Source organism: Pararge aegeria, chromosome Z (genome assembly GCF_905163445.1).
Source record: "Pararge aegeria chromosome Z, ilParAegt1.1, whole genome shotgun sequence".
In the NCBI taxonomy this organism is placed as follows: domain Eukaryota; kingdom Metazoa; phylum Arthropoda; class Insecta; order Lepidoptera; family Nymphalidae; genus Pararge; species Pararge aegeria.
Genome location: NC_053208.1, coordinates 9,548,387 through 9,570,979, shown reverse-complemented (window position 1 = coordinate 9,570,979; position 22,593 = coordinate 9,548,387). Strand labels below are relative to the sequence as shown.

General features: G+C 34.7%; 1 protein-coding gene across 1 annotated transcript in view; it reads right to left on the bottom strand.

The window, feature by feature from the left end:
* Positions 1–362: 362 nt before the first annotated feature.
* The window catches only part of LOC120636136 (neuralized-like protein 4), a 53,136-nt gene continuing 30,905 nt past the window's right edge, over positions 363–22,593 (bottom strand). Inside the window, exons 26-31 of the mRNA XM_039907450.1 lie at positions 14,072–14,224; positions 4,261–4,446; positions 2,916–3,822; positions 2,255–2,426; positions 1,519–1,578; positions 363–552 (exon numbers count right to left, since the gene is read on the bottom strand). Of these exons, the coding sequence (XP_039763384.1) occupies positions 453–552; positions 1,519–1,578; positions 2,255–2,426; positions 2,916–3,822; positions 4,261–4,446; positions 14,072–14,224 (1,578 nt within the window). The 3' untranslated portion in view covers positions 363–452. The remainder of the gene's footprint in view (positions 553–1,518; positions 1,579–2,254; positions 2,427–2,915; positions 3,823–4,260; positions 4,447–14,071; positions 14,225–22,593) is intronic.

Genomic DNA, 22,593 nt, shown 5'->3' with positions numbered 1-22,593 from the left:
TAGTAAATCATAACATTTAAAGTAATAAATATTTATCAAAATGTCGTGAATATATGCACTGTCAGTATACAAAGTAAAAACAGTACATGTTAAAAACAGTTTGTCTTAAAACTTATGATTTTAATGTCTTTCTTTAGATCAAAAACACTTGAACCACACACAGTACGATCAAAATAAATAATTATGACCGGAAAATTTCAAACGATAAAAATACTTAAATAGGCTTTCAATAATCATTTAGAAACATGTTAACGCAATATTTCTTAACTTTAGAAAACAGAGGCAAAACAAGGAACATTAAAAAAAAATGTTTTTTGATGTTTAATAAATTATATTAGTTTCGAAAATAATTTTAACGGACGAATGTTTTCGATAACGTTTAAAAATGTTGACAAACAATAAACTTTTTGAGAGCTTCCGTGTTTTGCCTCTTTAATTGCTTTTTCGAATAATTATTCATCCAAACTGAGTGGACTATCTTCAACAAAAACTGCATGCGATTTCATGTGAATTAAGAAAGCAAGGAGGCGATCTTTGTCTGCATCACTGCCCCTGTAAGTAAAAAGAGGAATGAAATATTAATTTTAAAAAAAACTAACGAAGAAAAATCCCATCGGGTCAGATCGCAGTCAAGAACTCTCTAATAGAGGTATAAAAAAATTAAGCAAACAGAAATAATCTGGACATAGTTTCCTTATATGTTGAAGTTTAAATACGTACCTAAGTAATAAATAGTATATATAAATGTAACTAACAACGTTTAAGTCATCAAATACATACAAAAATATCAAACAATACAATATAAACAGATAAAGAAATATCTTTTGAAACTAGTTTTAATATTTTTCTTAATACGGCTAAATTATACAACGTGTAACGGAATTTCGTAATACTGTTGAAGGGTGCATAAAGTATGTTTCATAAGGAATCGCACTGTAAAATATTAAATCAAAAGGAGCATATTTGATTTTTCTATTAAAATAAAGTGAAAACATTCTATATGTTGAAGATCAAAGACCGACAAGTGTAAAGTACCTACGCTACGCGACGCGTAGCAAATTAAGTGACCGGAGTCACTTGATTTTACTTTTGCATTTGCTGTTAGGGCTGTATCTGGTTTACTCAAAAACTACTAGAGTTTCGGTTTCACAGATAACTATCAGAGACAATAAATAATGTAGCTAGCTCTACAGCCTCTGTAGAATTACCTCGGTGTTTATTTCGTCATTCTGTTACACGTTGTATAGGATTAAAATACTTTTTAATTAATACCAATTGGACCTTTAATTTAGAAGAAATTTAAAAGATTTAAAGACTACACATAAACAAAACAGCCATTTTTAGAGATACACTATTGGAAAAGTTCAACGTCCGTGTTTAAAAATAATCACTTATTACGGGATGCTTTTAAAAACAAATACAAACGCGGACGACTGCTATTTGTGTATATAATAAAAGGTTCATTGGAATCTATCGAAACAAAATTATACACAAGAACAAATAGTTGATTATACTCACTCGATGTCAATCTCAATCGCCAGTATTGTATGATGTGGCTTTCCTTCTTCATCTAGCCAACTGAAAAATAAATTATTTTTAATTATTAAAGAACTTTATTTTCATCTGTTGCCTAAATTTTTTAGGACGAGAATGAAAAGTTCATTAAGCTATTTTATTTCTTCGAAATTAACTTTAAAGTTATTTGCTGTGGAATTATGTAAAAATGAGAAGAAATAATGGCCCTCCATTATTTAAACAATTCTGGTGTACACAAATCTTTGAACTTATTAATGTTTTAAATAGTGTTACCCTTTTTCAGAGGATGCGGTGTAAGGATAGCACTACTTTTGAACCTTTTAACTGACTGACTCTTCGAACAAGCAAACCAGTACATCAATAAGGCAGTTGGAACCATATCATTACCCAACTTTACCTATGATTATAAATCAATCCTTACTAATATTATAAATACGAAATTGTGTTTGATTGATTGCCCTTCCTTTACGACCAAACTAATCAACAAATCAGCTTGATTTTTGCAAAGAGTAAATGAAAAGGACGGAGAGTGACATAGTCTTTTTGTCCCAGGATAGCAAAAGGTTCACGAGGGATATGTGAAAAACCGTAATAAAAGCGGACGTATCGCGAACAACAGCTAGAGTTTCCATAATTTCTTCTCATAATCTTTAATTTTTATATTATACTTTTGACAAATAACCCTGGGTAGTGGTTTAGTATTTAAAAATTTACTTACATATCTCCTAAAGAAATAGCGTTGGATGGTGAAGAGGCGAGAGATCGCGGACGCTTCGCTACGCCGGTTTCTCCGTTTACAGCCTGCGCGGCGCCCAGTGTTGACCGTGTCATGTGCCAGAAACCCCGTGAAGCCGCGCCAACGCCATCAATCCGCTCAATGCGCACCCACCCTAATACCAGATAATATATAACCACAGATAGTTAAATGCATAGGACCTTGCAAATAAGAGCCATATTGTAGGATGAGTGACAAAACTGTCATTTTAAGACGACGTTAAATTACGTTATTCCAGGTTCATTTTATTTGTGAGGCCCGAAATATTTACCTATAAAGGCACAGTCTTATACTACTTACAATACTGCATATCTACTGGATCTTTGAACGAACGAAATGGCAAGAGTTATGGTGCAAAAACGTTTAAAGAGCACCGTTGATAACGAGCTTCATTCGCGTTCTTCTTATTTAGGATTCATAAACCTTACTGAATACAACAAGCGCTTCTGCAAATTTCGGTATTCTCAAAATAACCGGTTATGATGAGAAAACTTAGTGACATTAATACGAGGTAATTAATTCGTTGTCAGTGATACGTTGCCATTTCCATGTTACCATAAGTTACATATGGTGCTATAAATGGTGTCTCCGCTATCTCAGTTACCTGCCAAAGGAGGTTGCGCTTCTGGTTGGCAATTGCTGCAGTAGCACCTAACTTGGCCCCAGGACACCGCCTGCCTCAATTCCGGATATGGCAGCACCAGATAGTTCCAGTACTTCAACACTAGATGCAAATGTTCACAGCCCTCTCCGAACGCTTCCCATTCGGCCTCCAAACTCTGTCCACCACATTCCTGATCCAAACACAGTATTCGATTTAAATAGTTCAAATTCTCAGCAGTTAACGGCTCCGAGCATAAATCATCGCGCCGCGTGGACTCATCTATGGACGAGGATTGCTCCTCGGTTAGATCTGGCAGATTTCCCATTTCGAAAGTCAATGCATCCATTATTTCATTGTCTAAATTGTCCACGTCGTTTGCCTCGGGATAGCGGTCGTTGTGCCGTATATTAGTGTCGCAGATCTCATCAAGGATTCGGGCATCGTCCCGGTACCCAACACTGTAAGTGAGTCGAAGCGCGTCTGACACTATGAATGAATCAGACATACGACAAAAATCTTGCGTGGAACGACTCCGCTGGACCGTGGGGAACGAAATGTCCCTGTTATCAGAAGGCTGCGTGAGAATTAAACTATGGTGCATGGTGCGACAAGGGCTATGAGTTTTAATTTCTTTGTTTTTCATTTCGTTATTAACAACAGGTCTTGAAGCCGAACTCGGGCCTGGTTGTGGAACCAAAGGCTCGAAGCTCTCCATTAGGTTGTCTTGACTGTACGCTTTGGTTTTCCTCAGTCTGGTCTCAACTCGCTCTATTGCAGGCTGATCTTCATCGTTGTCATCAAAATTAAATTCCATTAAAAATTCTTCCTCTCGGCGATTTTCAGCAATCACAGGCAAGTCTAGCGATGTACCAGTTACGACTGTGTAAGGATGGAGTAAAACTGATACCTGCAAGTTAGCAATGATTTAATTATCAAGGTCGTTGTGTTATCATCAGCTATTGTGATGCCTTACTGAATGTATGTATCATCGATCAAGTAATACATAAACGAGTAAAGACTGATATAAAAATGTGTACGATATAAATGTTCGTGAGTGTATGATGTGTTTGTGTGTGTGAGCGTGCGTGTGCGTTTGTGCAAGCGTGTGCGTTTATGCGTGCGTGTGTGTGAGGGCCTGTCCGTAGGCACGAGTGTGTGATTTCTGCAAAAAAAACAGTGGCAGTTGACGTTTTGGAATACGTCGTATATTTAACTTTTATTAGAAAATTCACTCATAAAACTTTACAAGTTTGACTAGTTAAAAGATTTCGACTACTGGAATAAGTTGATCGATGATATTATCAAGTTCACTGACGTCAACTACAGTAATATTCACTGAATGTACCTGACAAACCCTTCCATAAAGATCTACTAAGGGGTAAACGTGACTGTATGTCCGAGGCACGGATCCGATGACGCCCACCATTGTACCATCGATGTCGACGACGAGTTCACTGTTGAAGCGGAAGTGCAACGTCAACACAGACTGCTCCGATACCTCTTCCAGCTCCGCAGCGATGTGAGTGATTAACTAAAAAAGAAGACATGTCTCGTAATAAAATTAATATTTTTTAGTGACTTGGTCCGAAGGATATCAACGGAACCCTATTACTAAGTGTAATGGCCGGTACACGGCCGGTAGTATTTTAAATTCACTGGCTCACTACTACACAGTCACGAGTGTAGGCGCACGTCCAGTCCGTACCTTGTCCGTCACAAGACTATCCGATTGACAGCTACCCCCTCTGCTTGTGTAAGTGAGACAATGTATGTGTATCTATTTAATAGATGCACCTCATCTCTTCCTTTTAAACAAGTTTTATTTAGGTGTGCTACCTTACGAACTTATTTATTACTCTAACACAATATTAATACTTTATAAGATTGAATAATTTTATTTATCTATATACAAGCTAGCCCTTGCAACTTTGTCTGCAACAAATCGGTTATACCCTTCTTAATCTAAAAAAAATTTGAACCTAATTGCAGCGCCATCTTCCGGGTCAAGTTTTATGTCCAAACTATATTGTACGCGGGCTGCCCGCGGAGTTTTTCTTGCTTTAAGCATTTCTATATCCGTCGTAATTACTAAACGATAGGTCCAATTTGAGTAATTTAAAAAGAAAGAGAATTTGCAGGTACGTAATCAATCCTAATTATAAAACTAATTATGTGGATGAGGATTTATAACACGATAGGAATATCATCTTTCGATTGTTACCGTGTTTTGATTGACAAATTATAACAAAATGCGGTTATTGTGACTTAAGCGATAACAGTTATATCACATGCAGTATATTGCCTAGCGTATTTTATGTAGATAACAATGATTACTTTACACATGTAATAGGCACATTATTTGTATGTATCATTAATCATTTGCGCGACGTACGCCAGCAAAGCTCCAAGGTATGGCATCTTTAACAAAACTCGTTATATTTTTGAAAATTATACAGAAACCATAATAAAATATTAAAACCTACCGCACGAGTCACTCTGTTCATTACTGAAAACTATATGAAAATACGTTCGAGTTTTTCGAGCCCAGACAGACAGACAGATGTGGCTGGGGACTTAGTTTTTTAATGTTAAGATAGTCTGTTCCTTTTTCGACAGCCTTTCATCCTCTTTAATTTTCTAGAACAACTTCCAAAGATAAACGGTCTGACTTCGTTCCCCGAGCACGAACACCCGCTAGGAGGAAACGCTTTTTCAACACGCTTTATGTGAATCACAGTCCTTCGAAAAAGTTATCGCCTCCTGACGAAGTGTGGTGTTGGATTGAATTCAAAAATTCAAAATTCAAAATTAATTTATTTCAAGTAGACCTAATTTATAAACACTTTTGAAACGTCAAGTCAGTCTGTTTGTAGTGACTCTACCACCGGTTCGGAAGCCAGATTCCACTGAGAAGAGCCGGCAAGAAACTCAGCAGATTGCTTTTTTCCAACATCATTCTATAGTTTAACAATCTTTAGAATTTTTCTGTTTTGTGAGAGATGAGAGCGGAGTGGCCTGCTTCCAAGCAGCCTTGTCGTTTAGGAATTCATCAATCGTTTTAAATATATTGTTTAAACTTACGTAAAGGTAGTTCTAATATTACCTTCGGTATCATTTTATAAAAGCATATACCCATCCCCACAAAGCATTTCTGTACTTTTCTCAGACGATATGCAGATATCACTAATTTATGCCCGTTTCTAGTAAGTCGGCTGTTTATATCGACTCTTTGTTTATAATTACTTATGTTTTGTTTAATAAAGATAATATTATTATAAATATATTGCGAGGTTACTGTAAGTATACCTATTTCTTTAAATTTGGCGCAAAGGAATTCGCGTGAGTTTATGTATCGATCGCATAGCTCTTTTCTGTAGTATAAATATAGTTTCTATATCAGCAGCTCTGCCCCACAACAAGATCCCATACGACATTACAATATGGAAGTATGCAAAATAAACAAGCCTAGCAGTTTCAACATCTGTTAACTGTCTAATCTTTCTGACAGCATAAGCAGCTAAGCTGAGCTGAGCTTACCCGCTAGTGTCTCGATATGGGCACCCCACTGTAGCTTACAATCCAAGGTAACTCCTAGAAAAACTGTGGAATTCTCCATTTTTTATGATTCTCCATTTATCATTAGTTTTTTATCAACTTTCTTTACATTTGGTAACATAAATTCCACGCACTTTGTTTTTTTGCGTTCTAAACTAACTTAGTAGCAGTAAACCAGTGAGATACATGCGACATAGCACGGCTTACATCGTCAGAATTGTCTTTACTTCTGTCATTAAAGATGTATCATCTGCAAACAGTACAATGTCACAAGTGTTACTGACATGGTGTGGGAGATCATTTATATACACCAAAAATAGAAAGGACCCAAAATTGAGCCTTGTGGGACACCCATTAGGGTTGATGTACCCTGAGACTTTATGTCTTTTATGCATACCTTTGTGTGTTCGCTAAGATAAGAGGCAATTAAATTAAGTGCAACATTTTTGATGCCGTAGTGGCTTAGTTTAAGTAATAAGGTTTTATGTTGAACGCAATCGAATGCCTTGGATAGATCACAAAAAACACCAATGGAATTTTGCGAAGGTTATTAACATTGAAATGATTCAATAGTTGATGAAGTATAATTTTTCAAAGATTTGTAAGTGCTGGTAAAACTGTAATAGGCCTGTAATTATTTAAGTCATTTTTATTGCGCGATTTAAATACAGGAATAAGTTTTCCATGTTTTCGATTCGTTAAAAATTATGGGCCTACACTTTTCAATTTGTTTATTTTTATTTTTGATTTTTGATAGAAAGTTGTTTTCCATTTGTCCTATCTCAACCCGACTGATGCACTACCATCTTCCTTTTCTTTTGCATCGGCAGTAGCTGATTTGCCGTGTTTGGTTAAATACTTCCAATTGAATGAAAGACTAAATTACCTCTTATTTAAAAATAGTCCAAAACATGTGAATTCAATTAAATGTATTCTTATTAATCCCCCAATTACAAAGCCCCTTCCCATAGAAATCCATAAGTTATTTTCAATTTAATAGAAATCTTAAACTGAAATTTGAAAGATTCGCCCACTTCTAATTTAGTAGAAGTCGATAAGTTTATGTCTAATTTAATGAAAAACTCCAACTTAATATTTAACTCCAATTGAATGGAGCCCGAAACTGAGGCTTACTTCCAATTCGTTCAAACACTTCCAATTAAATGAAAATATATTTGTAATTTAATAGATATCTTAAAATTAAAATTTATCTAAAATTTAATGGGAAACTAAAGCTTATTTTCCATTAAATTAAAATCTGAATATCATAATATCTAATAAGTTAAATATTGAATGAATGAATCAAATTTTATTGTGCACCACATAAACATACGGAAAAATTGTAAATAAAATGTTTACACAGAGTAGTAGTAATAATTTGCCTGCCTTATTGCTACATAGCGATCTCTTCCAGGCAACCAATATAATAATGTTGAAATAAAATAAAAATATTTTTAACAGGATCAACATTAATTTCCATAAAATTCAATCTACTAGATTTAGAAAGATCATAGATATGCTCCACAGCTGCAGACCGCCGTTCAAATCACCATAAATATCGCTATTACCCAGCATATATACAACTTGTCCCAGAGCTAACCGCCCAGTTAGGTTAGCTAGGCGTTTATTGAATATTTAGACAAAAGATTAACAAATAACCTTAAATTAGAGGGCTAATCCATATAGGTTTTTTTACTGGGTTTCTGATTTTTTGTGTAGAGATTCCTGGCTTGGCTAAGCTATTTTAAAATTATTTTTTTTTACTGTTTTTTTCATTCAGTCTTTTTTATTTACTACTTGTTATCATAATTTATCAATTCAAAATATGAAATCTATCTAAAATGAAATGAAACAATTTAAAAAAAAAAAAATTAACTCAAAGTTTAAAGAAAAATCAAAGCCTTTTTTTGTTCGCCTCATAAAACCGAAAAATGTCCAATGAATATAAAATAAATAATGAATAAATGTTTTTTAAACTATTATAAAACTACATAATATTACCTAAAATTTAAATGAAAAAAAAAATGGATTTTCGGAAGCCCAAATGTGTAAATTGCGATAGTTAGTTAGTTAGTTAGTTATTCCAGCCCTGGTGAATGCGGCCCGTACAAAAACCAGTCTCGGTATATTGTCATCTTCTCTTAAAGTTTTGTGCGCGTCGAAAATTTTTTTTTTTTTTTTTTTTTTTTTTTATATTTATAGACGAGCGCTTGACTGCAATCACACCTGATGGTAAGCGATGATGCAGCCTAAGGTGGAGCGCGCTTGCCTAGAAGATGCCTATTCACTCTTGATTTGAAGGTACTAATGTTGTAAGAACTGGGGAAAATGGAAGCTGGAAGAGCATTCCAGATTCTAGCGGTGCGAATTAGAAACGAAGATGCGAAGCGCTTCGTACGCGTCCGCGGTATATCGACCACGTAGGGATGCAGATCCTTCCGGTGCCTCGCGGTTCGATGGTAAAAAGGCGAGGGGGGAACTAGATCAAATAGTTCTTGAGCACACTCTCCGAAATATATCCTATAGAATACCGAAAGGCAGGCAACCTTGCGACGATGTTCCAAACTCTTAAGTTTTTTATTGGCTAGGTCACCGATGAGCCTTCTAGCACGGCGATCAACCGAATCCAGGGCATCAAGCTGATACTTGGCAGAGCCATCCCATAAATGGGAACAGTACTCCATGCACGATCGAACTTGAGCTTGGTACAAGGTAAGAAGCTGTTCAGGCGTGAAGTACCGCTTGACCTTGGCATGGCAGGGGTGTAGTGCTTTCCTTTTTCAGTAAGCGCAACTGTCACTTTCGATGTACCCAGCCTAATTGCAATTCGGCGAATGCTTATCATAGTCAGGTCAGCTGCTACTAACCTTAACACTTCTTCATCAACGTCCTAAGCTGGACTGTGTTGTTCAGGTTTACTTCTTCTTCGATGTAATCCCATTTCACTAATTTTTGGCTGGAGAATGGTCACTTTTCAAGAGTTTGTATTTTGGTACATGTTTGAGACATTGTTCTAAGAAATTGTAGGTAATATTATGTAGTTTTATAATAGTTTAAAAACAATAATATTCATTGGAGTTAATTTGTAAATTTTAAATTGTTTCATTTTATTTTAGATAGATTTAATATCTTGAATTGATAAACTATAATAACAGTTACTAAATAAAATAGACAAATTGAAAAAAAACAGTAAAAACAAAAATAAAAATGCGCCGTAAGTTAGGAATCTCTCCAAAAAAAATCAAAAACCCAGTATATAACAAAAACTATATGGATTAGACCTCTAGTTTAGGGTTATGTGCTAATAATTTTATCCAAATATTCAATAAACGCCGGGCGGTCACTTAGCTCTGGGACACTTGGCCCTGAGAAATGTGTATTCCTGTAAAGAAAAATCACAATTGTTTAAAAACTTTGGTAATATAAGAAATCAGAATAACAGAAATAAACTTACGTTACGTGTTCCTATGTTAAAACTAACCGTGACCAGTAAAAGTGCACACTGTATGGATGCACTTATTAACAACCACTTTCCTAGTGCGCTAAAACTTTCACATGTTGCACAATTCAAAACAGTGTTATTTTAAACTCTTGTGGATAGGCTATCTAAATTAAAATTTCAATACTTATAAACATTGATTACCTCATTGCGTTATATCAATATTTATTTTGTGTGTAATCTGTGATTGTCACTATGGGTATGGTTTTACTGTTGTCATTTTTTTGAGTCGGTTACTTCTTATGGAAATGACTATAATAGCGTTTTCGACCGGAGGCACCGGTTGACCTGAAGTGAGCCTGTGACCGCGCGAAACGGAAACTCGAAAACGGTTCACCGTATTAAAAATTGTTTAAACAAAATTTGTAGAAAATTTTGTATTCTACAATATTGATAATAAATACAAATAGCAAAACCCCATAGGAAATGAGTTATTTACAAAAGAAGCGCAAAAAACCGATTTTTGTTTCCTTTGACCTTGAAATTTAAAAGTTGTTTAATAGTCAACTTTTAGGGTGTCAATATAGAAGTATTCACAGACTTACAGCTGGGTATCTCGAATTCCGAGATTCTTACCTAAATTAAGCTTAGATGACTGGACTATACCTTTCTCTCACGCTTACGGCAGCGATAGGTAGGCTCCTCCACTCTCACTCTAACTTACAGCGTTAGCCCTATATCGGAAGCTTTCTCCAGTAAAACAATTTCAATATTAAAATTTTTAACTATGATTAGTTTTCGTTAGCACTTATAACTTCTTCTTCTTTTGTTTATTTTTCATTCATTTTATTGCACTCTGATGTTGAGTTATTTCCCATTGCTACAATGTATTCAATGGTATCAAAAGATTGCTTGACTCGGTCGTATCTAATTCTACCCATGTCACAGTCGAAATGAATCTTAGCCCTATTACTACAGTTCACAATCATCATCCACTTATATATGTAAATCACAATATAGGTAAGTTAAACCGTTACCTAACATAAATGAAAGCACCGTTGAAAGATATATCTTTTACAATGCCGACTAAACGTAAAAGACTTAGACAATATTTCATACGTAGATTTACTTCAATCCGTGATAATGGTAATTCCATGCTCAGTATCATCATTGCAAAGCACGTCCCAAGGACAACACTTACAAATTTCCACATTTATACAGTAATAAACTTATTTGGATGCTAAAACTTTAAATGAGTAAAATCTAAAATCTACGAAACTCATTAGATATTCTAATTTTCGAATTAAGAACCGTCCTTAATTGCTTAATTAATGAGCACTATAACAGATACATCGAATCAATCGAAAATACCTTGTAAAATAAACCACATATATTTTTTGACTCTCTTAAAACCTTTCAATAATGTTGTTTACTAACCATACATGTGCCAGTGGTCCGCTGACAGGCTCGTGTATGTAGTAACTTCAAAACCCAAGAAATTCTCCAAACTTTACCAAGTAAAAATAATCTTTGAACTTATTGAGAGACATTTCAAGGATTTCATCTGGTAATTTGTTATAAAAAGATATACAATTAACCTTAAATGAATCACTTATTTTATGCATAGTAATAGCCATGTTATAGCCTATTTATAAAAAGGGTGGCTGTGCAAATATTACCAATTACATACCAATCTCTATACTATATAACTTCTCACGAAAAACATAAAGCCGGAGGTATTCGCTTTGTAATTAACTGTATCACCTCTTTTTGACAATTATAAAACATCATCTTAAACATAAAGTATTCAGATTATTATTAATAAAATAATAAATAATAAATAAATATACTACGACAATACACACATCGCCACCTAGCCCCAAAGTAAGCGTAGCTTGTGTTATGGGTACTAAGATGACTGATGAATATTTTTTTTATAAATTATATATACATAAATACTTAGAAAATACATATAAACACCCAGACACTGAAAAACACTTATTGCTCATCACACAAACATTTTCCAGTTGTGGGAATCGAACCCACGGCCTTGGACTCAGAAAGCAGGGTCGCTGCCCACTGGGCCAGTCGGCCGTATTAAAATTAATCACCTCCTCAAGAAGGCACAACTTTAATTTTAATTGTTGTCTATTTAATAATGCATAATTCAAATGATATTTTTATCGTTTATTTTAAATAAACTAAATGTTACTCGCGCAATTAAAAGGTAAACTAATCATCAAATCCAATAATTAGAATGTCTAAAAGAATTGCTATTCGCTTTTAGTATTCAAAATGGAAGCCATTCGCCACAACACCAAAAATTTATTATCATTTTTACAAGCTTTATATTAGCTTCACTTGTATGTTTATAACATTAATTAATCATGTTTACACGCTTTGTATAAGCTACACTTGTATGTTTGTAAGGAGTCCCTAAGGGCGCGATTTTGAACGGACAGATTTAATTCAAACTTTGTACACCTGCCAAAGACCGATTACAATGCAATAATTCAATCAAAATATAAGATTATCCTGATTTGATTCGCCGGGATTCATCGATTTCTTTCCGCATCCTTTGCATGAGAGTAAGGGATATAGAGCGAGTGCGCGAACTACGCATGCGTGCAGTTCCGGAGACTTAAATCTTTGATCGGGCACTCAGCTTAGCACAACCGCGAATGGACTCTTATGGTAGTTGCGTCTTGTACCCTATACATACATAAATGTAGTCACAAATCTAATTTTTGGGCAAGGATAGGTCCATTGATTAGTTTGGTGATAAATTATCAGATATTTAAATCATTTTTATCTCTGGTGCATGTTAAATGCCAAATTTAATTTAATTTTAAATTTGCTTATTTTCTATCTAGGTTTAAATTCAATCATTTTGTGTTCGTACGACTTTTCTATTCTGAAATTTTGCGGATCTCTGCGGAGCTTTAATGTGTGCAAATTCAAGCACACTTGTTCGATTAATTTTAATTAAGCTGCAAGCTAAGAAAGGAAGTAATCGTGGTATGCTTGGATTTTTTCGGTTTTTGACCAAGTACAAATTAATTTCATTTACACCCGCTGCAAAGAAATGAAACAATTCATCGAATTGGGAATTACTCGCTTATTAAATTACTTGGAATCACTTATAATAACGGCAATAGTAGCAGGTGGTAGGCAGGGTGAACAACATTAGAAGCTGGAGAGAAAACTTAACCAATTTCTACCTTACTTGCCTTTTTTATACATATGAATTGTTTGGTTTCTCGTTCGTAATGGCCGGTAATACTTACAATTCACTGGCTCACTACTGCACAGTCACAAGTGTTGGTACACGTCCTATCCGTACCTTGTCTGACACAAGACTAATCAATTCAAGACGGCTACCGCGTCTGCTTGTGAACGTAAGACACTGTGTTTATCTATTTGATAGATACAAAACCTACACTAAGTCCCCGCTGTCAGTCTCTATTCGTCCTTTTGTCTGCCAGCAGGCTTTACCTCATAAGCCGTTATAGCTAGAGAATTGAAATTTGCAAGGAATGTTTATTTTTAATGCCGCTTTATCGGTACATAATAAAAATAAAAAAGAAGATAATTCCATGAGGGTATACCTCATACAACTTACCTATTATAGTGAACGTTTTCACTCAAGTGTCTTCATTGGCAGCCTAGAGATCTCTTTCATAGAAGACGAGAATATTGAAAACAGCCCCACCAAGCAGCTCCTAAGCAAGTTGACTGCTTCCAACTCCTATCATCTTAATATGTGAGTGATAATAACTGGGATCGACGTCTCTAAGTACTCTCCAACGCATGGGCGGCGGAAACCACCAAGTTCCTAACACCGTCCACTGTTAGTGCTGAAACTTTCATGTCGGCAACCCGATACCTTTAAAGCCAAACCCGGAAATTCAAGCTAGCACCTCGCGATTCGCAGTCGAAGTAAATTTTTAGACAAAGTTGCGAAAAGAGTACATTCTATATCTTTTCGAGTATCTGACATACTTACATATTAAGTATGAAATACAAACAGTCCGCCAAATACTCTATTTTGTATGGTTTGCCACTTCGGATTACTTTCAATAGATGGCGTTTCTTTAGGTGGTACGAGGTTAATCGAATAATCTAGTCTTATTGTAATTAAATATAAGGGAAATTTACTAACATTAGTTCCATTGAACTGCAAATCGCTGGAAAGAATCCAGGCTGGTGGATCGAGCCGCATGGCACACTCTGGCACGGAGTCTGTAGGGAGGCATGGCACCCCACCTATGGACAGGCTGCCTTCCCAGCTGTCGTCTAATTTGTCCACTCGGAACTGCAAAATGAACAGTATACTGTAACGATAACACTTCTACACAGCAATGGTTCTTATGCGGTACAGTAGACTTATTTATTATATTTCGTCCAGAAAGCAATCTTACACTCGCGTTGTATCGATTGCCATCGTTCACACTCCGACTCGCAAGCAATCAGAAAAAGTAAAATATAAAACATATGATAAAGTTCAGTTGATTAAAATAATCACCCGTTCGTTTGTTCGTTTGATACCTATGTTTTGCTCAAGCGCTGAATCAATCTTGATAAGATTACAAAAGATGAAGTTTTGATAAAAATCAACCTATATAATATTTCTACGCATCGTAAGTTCAAGTTTACATCGCATCGACCTTCTTGTATTTTTACGGCATAAATACGAAACAAATGTAAATTTAAAAAAAAAAAACTTTATTTTTTAATGAATTTTTGTTCAACTACAGTTAGCGGTTGACACTTAGCGGTTGACTAATAACAATTTCATTCGAAGAGCTTACAACAATTGATCACTGTCTGATGTAAACTTGACTTTTTACATTTTCGCGTAGAGACTAAGAACACTTATACGTTAAACACTTTAAAATATGGAACGAATAATTTAACCCGCCACTTGTGACGTGAATGCCTGTAAGACCGGGTGGTTCAAAATTTCAAATATTTTTTTTGAGAATAGAGTGGTACTATCAACAATGCGCTTCCTCTCCGCGTGCATACGACTTACTGCGTAAGTCAAATAACATTCAAAAAGTCAATTTATCTTACATAGAGAGAAGATGCATGTCCGAAGATCTGTTTGGTGTGGAGTATATAGATTAAAGAAATTATTTTCTCCCGCTTTACGCGGATTATAGCAAATGTATATCAGCACAGTAACGCCTGCTTCTATTCGAGTATTTATGTATTTATTTTAAGTATGAATTTTTGTATTTATTTATCGGAAGCAGTCGTTTTTTACCGTCGTAAGACTGGCAAAGCCTGAATTAACCGTATTTTTTTATTATATTACGTTTACATTTTAATATTACAACCTTTAAGCCTTACAAAATTCTAACTGGTGTGCTATTCTTTTGGATTTATTCATTGAAAGGAGTTCTTTTCTTCTTTGATTTTTATAGTAACTAATGTCATAAGACTGGCTTAGTCTGAATTTGCTATATAAAAAAATATTATTTTGTTATTTAATTTTAACGTAAGCATTAGAAAATTCTTGATAATTTCTAATGATATAAATGCAAAAGAGTTAAGATAAATGCGACCGTCGTCACCAAAGATGTAGGTCTAAATCATGTCTTAAGTAGCGGGTTTTATTAACATTTTAAAACGAATACTTTTCCTTACGACTAAAGAAATGTATATAAATTAGTACTTACATTTGTTCCAAATGTACAAAACCTCATAAAACAGCAGCTCAAATTCACAGCGGCGTCATAAAAAAGCAACAGCAGCGTAATTTCGCACTGCTATATTATCGCAGTAGCAGGCAAATATAAAAATCAAAATTGAAATGCAAAATGACACAAATTGTCATAGACTTTGTACACGCTCAAAAAAATTAAATTTCATTAAAAATATGCATTAATTCAAGTGCACGTAGGCCACGGTTGATTATAATTCAAATATTGATTATTTTAAGTCTTATGATATTTTGGTCATTATTAGAAACAAATAATTATAAGTAATGATTATGCCAAAGAGCAGAAACGATATTCTTCCACTTACACACACAATACAAAGAATTAATTGATTACTTAATTAAAGACTAAGCGGTACAATGACGTTTGTCTTCGTCGTCATAATATCAACCTATATAAATAAATAAATATCAACCTATATAGGGACGTTTATATAAAATTTAAATTTGAAAACTTAACTCTGGGAAATTTGATTAAATCAATTCGAAAGTAAATTCTTTCTTATTGTCCATTGATCACCATTTTTATTAAGTAAATAGTTTACATGAATTAACCGTCATCATGGGAACATCTCACGGATTAGCTGGTCCCACTCTTAAAAAAACACAAGCTAATCCGTGAGTACATTTTAGTAAAAAGAAAAATTTCGCGGTAAGTTCATAAAATTTTGAATTTTTAATGTTACTTTTGTTTTTTAATTGTTTAACTTGTTTGTTTTATGTGACTTTTTATTTTATTTTGTTTTATTTATTAGGTTTACTTGCAAACACTTACACTAATACAAACGTTTTTTAAATTTAACTATTCTATTTAAGTGTAATGTTTCCTTAAAAGTAAAGTATATGAAAATATATAATACAGTTACAGTTATATTATAAATATATAATATTACCATATAATGAAAAGAAATGGTATCGTGAATGAGAATATAATATTAAAATATCTCACATACTATAAAAAAATAGATCAAGGAAACAGAAAGGAAGGCTTAAGTGGTCCATGATAAAAATATCAAGTTTATACGAGTTTAATATTTATTTAGCTCATCTTAACAATTTAATTTGTATAAATGCTCTTTTATAATAGTTTATAGTAGTAGACCTGAAATAATAGTTTTTTTACTCAACTACTGCCATACAACCCATACGTAAGCGCGAGGTTGTCTACGTAGAGGTTATCTTTCGTAGCTTCGGGACTTAGTAATGTTAGCCTTAAGGGAAAAAATATCGTTCTGCTTAATAGCAAGAATTACAACATTGGCAGTAAATGTACAATATTATATCAAAAACAGTGGCGTGCACTGCATACCCTAAAAGGTTTATTGTCGTTTTTATGCAATTTACTGCTGTATGCATGCATACCCTGGTAAGAAACCTAGTGCACGCCACTGATCAAAAACTGTTATGCTTATAAGCAGAGCTAATGTTCCTTCTTTAATTTGGAGTAGGGTTGCAATGTGCCGCGGTTGATAACCCCAAAAACAAACTTAAGCCATTGAATACATTATAAAACACCAAGAATCGAAAATATGGTCGACGCTGAGCTCGTCAACGTCTGCTTGCAAGCATTATCGCCCAGCAATATCATAATTCGGCAATCGCAATACTTATACCTATTTTTTCTTAAGGACTTTCGCAAGCAATAGGCATGATGACTGAATGATGAATTTATCTAATCATATATGATTAATGTATAGTACATTTAAAAACGTATTTTATTTATTTTGGAAGTTAAATAGGTATTATTTTCAGTTACAAAAAGCTAAATCTAGCTAAAGATCATCCAGCTGAGAAGCCGATTTCAAAATTAGTCACCATGCCTTTTATGTAATTTGAAGGTGTTAATGTTTAAAGCAAAATATAATGGAGTGTGTGTGACTCATCATTCGAGTAAGAAGTTTGACTATTTTATCTATTTTTAAATATCCAGTTAAATGCCATACAACTAATGAACCGAATTTTAAGTTACTGGTATTTAAGAACATTTCATTCTTGTAATTATGAACTTTTTTGTGAGGTGAAATATGCTCGAATGCTTGTTCACTTGTTTAAAAAATGTTTTTTTTTGTTATATGACTATTTAACTTATTAAACAGTGTTTGTTGGGCCATTAGCCATGGGCGCCGCCATCAAGTGTCGGCGGCGGCGCGGCTTAGATTTTGGTTTGGCGGCGGCGTGGATGTTTTTGATTATTATCTAACTGGCTAGTTTTTGCTCAATTTCATTCTTAATACACTCTGTATACGTGTCGCAAATCACGTGTCTTTTATTTAAAGTTAAAATAGATGTTTAGATAATAGTTCTTTCGACTATTAAGGATCAGAAGTCTTCCTCGTAAAAAGAAAGAAGAGAATTTCTGATCAAATTTGGGCTCTCTAAAAACACGCTAACGCCATTTTCTTTAGACAGTTGGCGCAAAAGCTGTCAGCAGCGTTGCTGCCGGTGCCTGCAGTATTCACAATTTCTGCATCTACCTTATTATTGTGGCCAATCCCGTTTTAATGTAATTTCATTAAAAAAAAAAATGTAAGAAGAAATAACAGAAGTCCTGAGAACGGTGGTCAAATTTTGGCTCCCTAAACGATCTTTTTCTTTGCGCTTTATTCGCGTCATTCACGTCGCATGACAAGAGGTGGCGGGGGGGCAAGATGGCGGCGCCCATGTCTAGTTGCGTGGCATGTGACAATCAACTTCGACGTATGTCTAGGAAAATAAGTAAAGAGACCTTTTGCTGATTTTCCTATACAGCCATCGAAGAAGAAAAAGTATCTATAAATACTAGACAACATGTATATAAAAAAATACGCCACTTCAACAATAACAAAGTACGGTTCTAATGATTCAATTAATAATAATAATAATGCTTATTTCAATTAACAGTTACACAGTTAATTAAAAATAGTACAAAATAAGGCAAACATAAGGTAATGTGTATCATGAAACCCAAATTCGATAATACTGTGCAAGACTGAGTCGCAGTCATTATCGCCCATTTCTGGAGCGAGAACCATACACTTCCATTAAATCTAGTGAGATGAATAAAAATAGAAACCAAAAAACCTTTTGAATTAAATTGAATTGAAAGCATTGATAAACTCAATTTTTTCTTTTTCTTCATTTACATAATACATCCATCAGATTATTTTTTTTAAATATAATTAATTGTTCTTTAAAAATTTAATATGAGTGTGTGCGTGCGCGTGTGTGTATGTTTATGTGAGTGTGGGTGAGGGTGTGATTGTATGTATTATTGAATTCAACAAAAATATCTTGATAATAAAACATAGTATTGAAATGTATACCACTGAAACTGTATTGATACTAGCCATTATACTTCGCTCTTAAAATACTTCGAACAGAAACGTAATCCACTTGAAGTTTGAGACCATGTGGAGACAGATATTCTGACTGAGACCGACGAAGAACTCGTCTTACACGATCGTTCACCAAACCTTACCTCTAACTCGGTCAAACGAAGCGAGACGCTAGATCGAGACTGATCTTAAACGCTTATGATAGACCGACGGTTAGTAAATAATTGAACGAATCCCTTTACCTAATATTATGTATCTGCAAATTTACAGCGTAAGACCACGCCGGTTATGGCTGCAAGGTCCAGAAGCTTGTGCATTTTACAACGTAACTGCTAAGCCAAAGTTCAACATAATATATTACAAAGTTTCTGCAGGAACGAGGTCTAATATCAATACCTAAGTGTTGTATGACTAAAGCCCTTTACATACTACAATGCAAGTACAAGCCCAAAGCGCCATACATATTAAAATGTTTTTGCAAGACTGCGGCCCAATACACTAAACATATTAAAGCCTGCCCTCAATCTTCTAAAAGATATTTCAGCTAATAAAACGTTAACAAACGTCAATAAAAGAATATTCCTTCAATCTCAAGGGTTAGGTCTGAAAACACCAGCAACTGTTCTAATACAAGTCGATAACACGAAGCAATGCACAATTAACACCCGGGGAAATTTCGGGTAAAACAAAGACACAGAAAGTCCTGATATGTGAAAACACAGACAACAACAAAAAACTCAAAATCAAAACGTTCGACAAATTACGGAATACTATGAAATAACGTGCTCACTAAAGACAGAATCCAGATCCAGACCTAGTAAGAAAAAGACAAAGATTAAGACACCTCTCCAACAGAGCATGAGAATCGGAAAAGGCCGGGACAATGCCAATCCAAGAAAGTCGTGAGGCAGAAAGTTACCAAATTGTGGCATCATTTCTGTCTGTAGGAACAACTCGTGTCTTACACAGCTCTGGTGATCGGAAAGGACAGAATAGGTTTAAATATAAACATAAACAATGACAGGCAGGCAGTACTGAAAGCCTTAGCCAATGGCGCGCGACCTCATTCAAACCATTACTGCACTGTCATAGAGCCTTACAAACTCTAACAAAATCAACCAAAGTAAACCTGAGATGTTATGGTAATGACGCATCCGACAAACTAACAGAGCTAGCCACATCACTGAAAGTGGTAGGATGGGAAATAATCATACAACCCTTCAGTGAATATAAAACAAGGCTGAATAAACACGCACAATCCACACACTCAAGAGCTCTGGACTTAGAGTGGCCCAACGAGAAGCCGTACCAGTGGTACTTTGTACAACGGACTGTTCCATAAAAACACACGTAATCCACACACTCAGAGCTACGGACTAACGCAAATAGGTGTTAACACACAAAAGGAGGCCATACTTGACCTCAATCTACGTCAGACATCTAAACTACTACGCCTAAACCTGGTCAAACTAAGCACAGCCGTAGGTATTGCCAATTTAACAAACACCTTTTTTTCTTTAGGTTTAACCGACCTTAAATAAGAGCTAAGCTTCTTGAGTGCGCTCGATTGGTCAGTGACCCAACGGGGAGCCTTACCTGTGGTAGTGGTGGTACATACAACGGACTGTTCCAGTCAACTAAGTACGGAAATATGTCCAGGAGCAGAAGAAAAAGAAGAACCAGATGCAAATATTATAAACATGAACTGCCTTTTATTTTGCTGGTATACATCAGAATTTATTAGTCTGATTCAAGTGACCCTTGAAATAAAATGTAATAAATCTCGACAGTATTTTGTATTGATCACTATTTGTTTGTACTCTAACCATAGGCGATCAACGTTTTGGCTGAAGCAGTAACGTGCTAATCGGAGCAATACAATCAGAAGAAGTGATGACGGATCCAGCAGCATTAATACTTTTAATGGAAATAAGAAACGCCTAATTAAGACAGCACAGAATAAAAGCTTAAGAAAATTAAGAAGAACAATTTAACAGTGAATTGAACCATCAAACGCAAGCATTATTTATATTAAGCTTGCACACATTTACATACATTCGTATCGCACAGTGGCGTGCATCTCATAGATGCAAATAAGCAGTGCATACCCTGACCTCAGGGCCTCTCAGACCATAAGGACGACTTAAAATTTAAAGATTGAAAAAAAATTCAACAATTTATAGAAAACTATAAAAGCGCCATCTAGTTAAAACCGGCCGCACTTCTATGTAAATCAATGGACAAGTCCCGTGTCATGGTTTAGAACTAAAATATACAAACTGCATAATATTTCGACTATATTTTAATTTTGAGTTGTAAACAGTATCCCTAAATAAAAAATAACGCTTTAAATATAATTTAAATCTCATAAAATTAGCTGGGGTTTTCTCGATTAAGTATCTATTGCCGGGCAAATCGTTTATTCGTCGCTCGAATTAATGCGCTGCGCCGCCGCGGTCTCCATAGAAGCACGGCGATTGAATGCATCTGTCGTTACTTGTGTGCACCAGCACACAAGGAAGTTCTGGTGTGTAGTGATATAATCGCGTGCGTGCTTACACAATATTTGGCTCTTTCTATGTGTGCGAGTTTTCTAGGTTTCCAGTATAGGGGTTTCGCTTGTGTGCAAATCTTAAAAGCACTGCTTACGGAAATTTGAAATCCAAATGTATGCTTTGTTTTTTTATAAGCACAAGTAATTTGCTTTGTTTGTTATTGTTTTAAACGGCAATAATTCTTTTTTGTAGTTAAAAAATTTATCAATGAATTTTATTACATTCAAGTTCTTTAGAAATTTATAAGTACCTAATTTGTTCAAAAAGTATATTAAAATAACCATATTAAAAGTTGCCGAATTATGTTAAATAAATTATTAACGTATACCAGGTGCCATTGGTAACTGATGAAGTAATATTCTTCAAATGACAACTTTTAATAGCATTTGTGTACTAAGAAAATATTACGGACATGTTTTGACTATGATATTCTCATTATCGCTGGCGATCGCTCAGCGCCATTATTGTTTACCTTTTACCTTCTGTCATAACAACTTATATTCACCGAATTAGAATTAATTACTGTTTTTTTCGTTTGCTGTACGGTTGTTTGTAAATAGTTACAATTATTATTGTTAACATTAACCTTTGTGACAGTGTACTGTTTGTAAATGATTGTGAGGAATATTCTTAGTGTAAGAAAGTTCTTATATTCGGCGTGTGATCTGATGGTTCAGTGTGCTTGGAAAATGTAGGTAAGTTTAGAGCTAATTCTTAACTAACGTTTAATTGAGATTATTCGTAAAGGAAGGAATGCACCTACAAGGAGCGGCACGTAAAATGAGCTCTGACTTACTTACAGAAACAGGCGAATAGCAGTGATCAAATGTTTTGTTTCATTATTTATTTATAATAATACCTATGTTTGTTTATTGTTTACACTAAAAAACATTATTTAATGTAATTGCCGCAATGGCAGACAATTTTAAAAACTCGCTAGTCGGTCGTCTCAGAGCTTACTATACCTATTGGAAATAGGAGATGATGAGAAGATCTACATGGGTATCACAAACAATGTTAGGTTAGGTACCTACTCACAAATAAAATTATACAGTAACATCAAAATAGCATGTTCAGTACCTATTTTTTT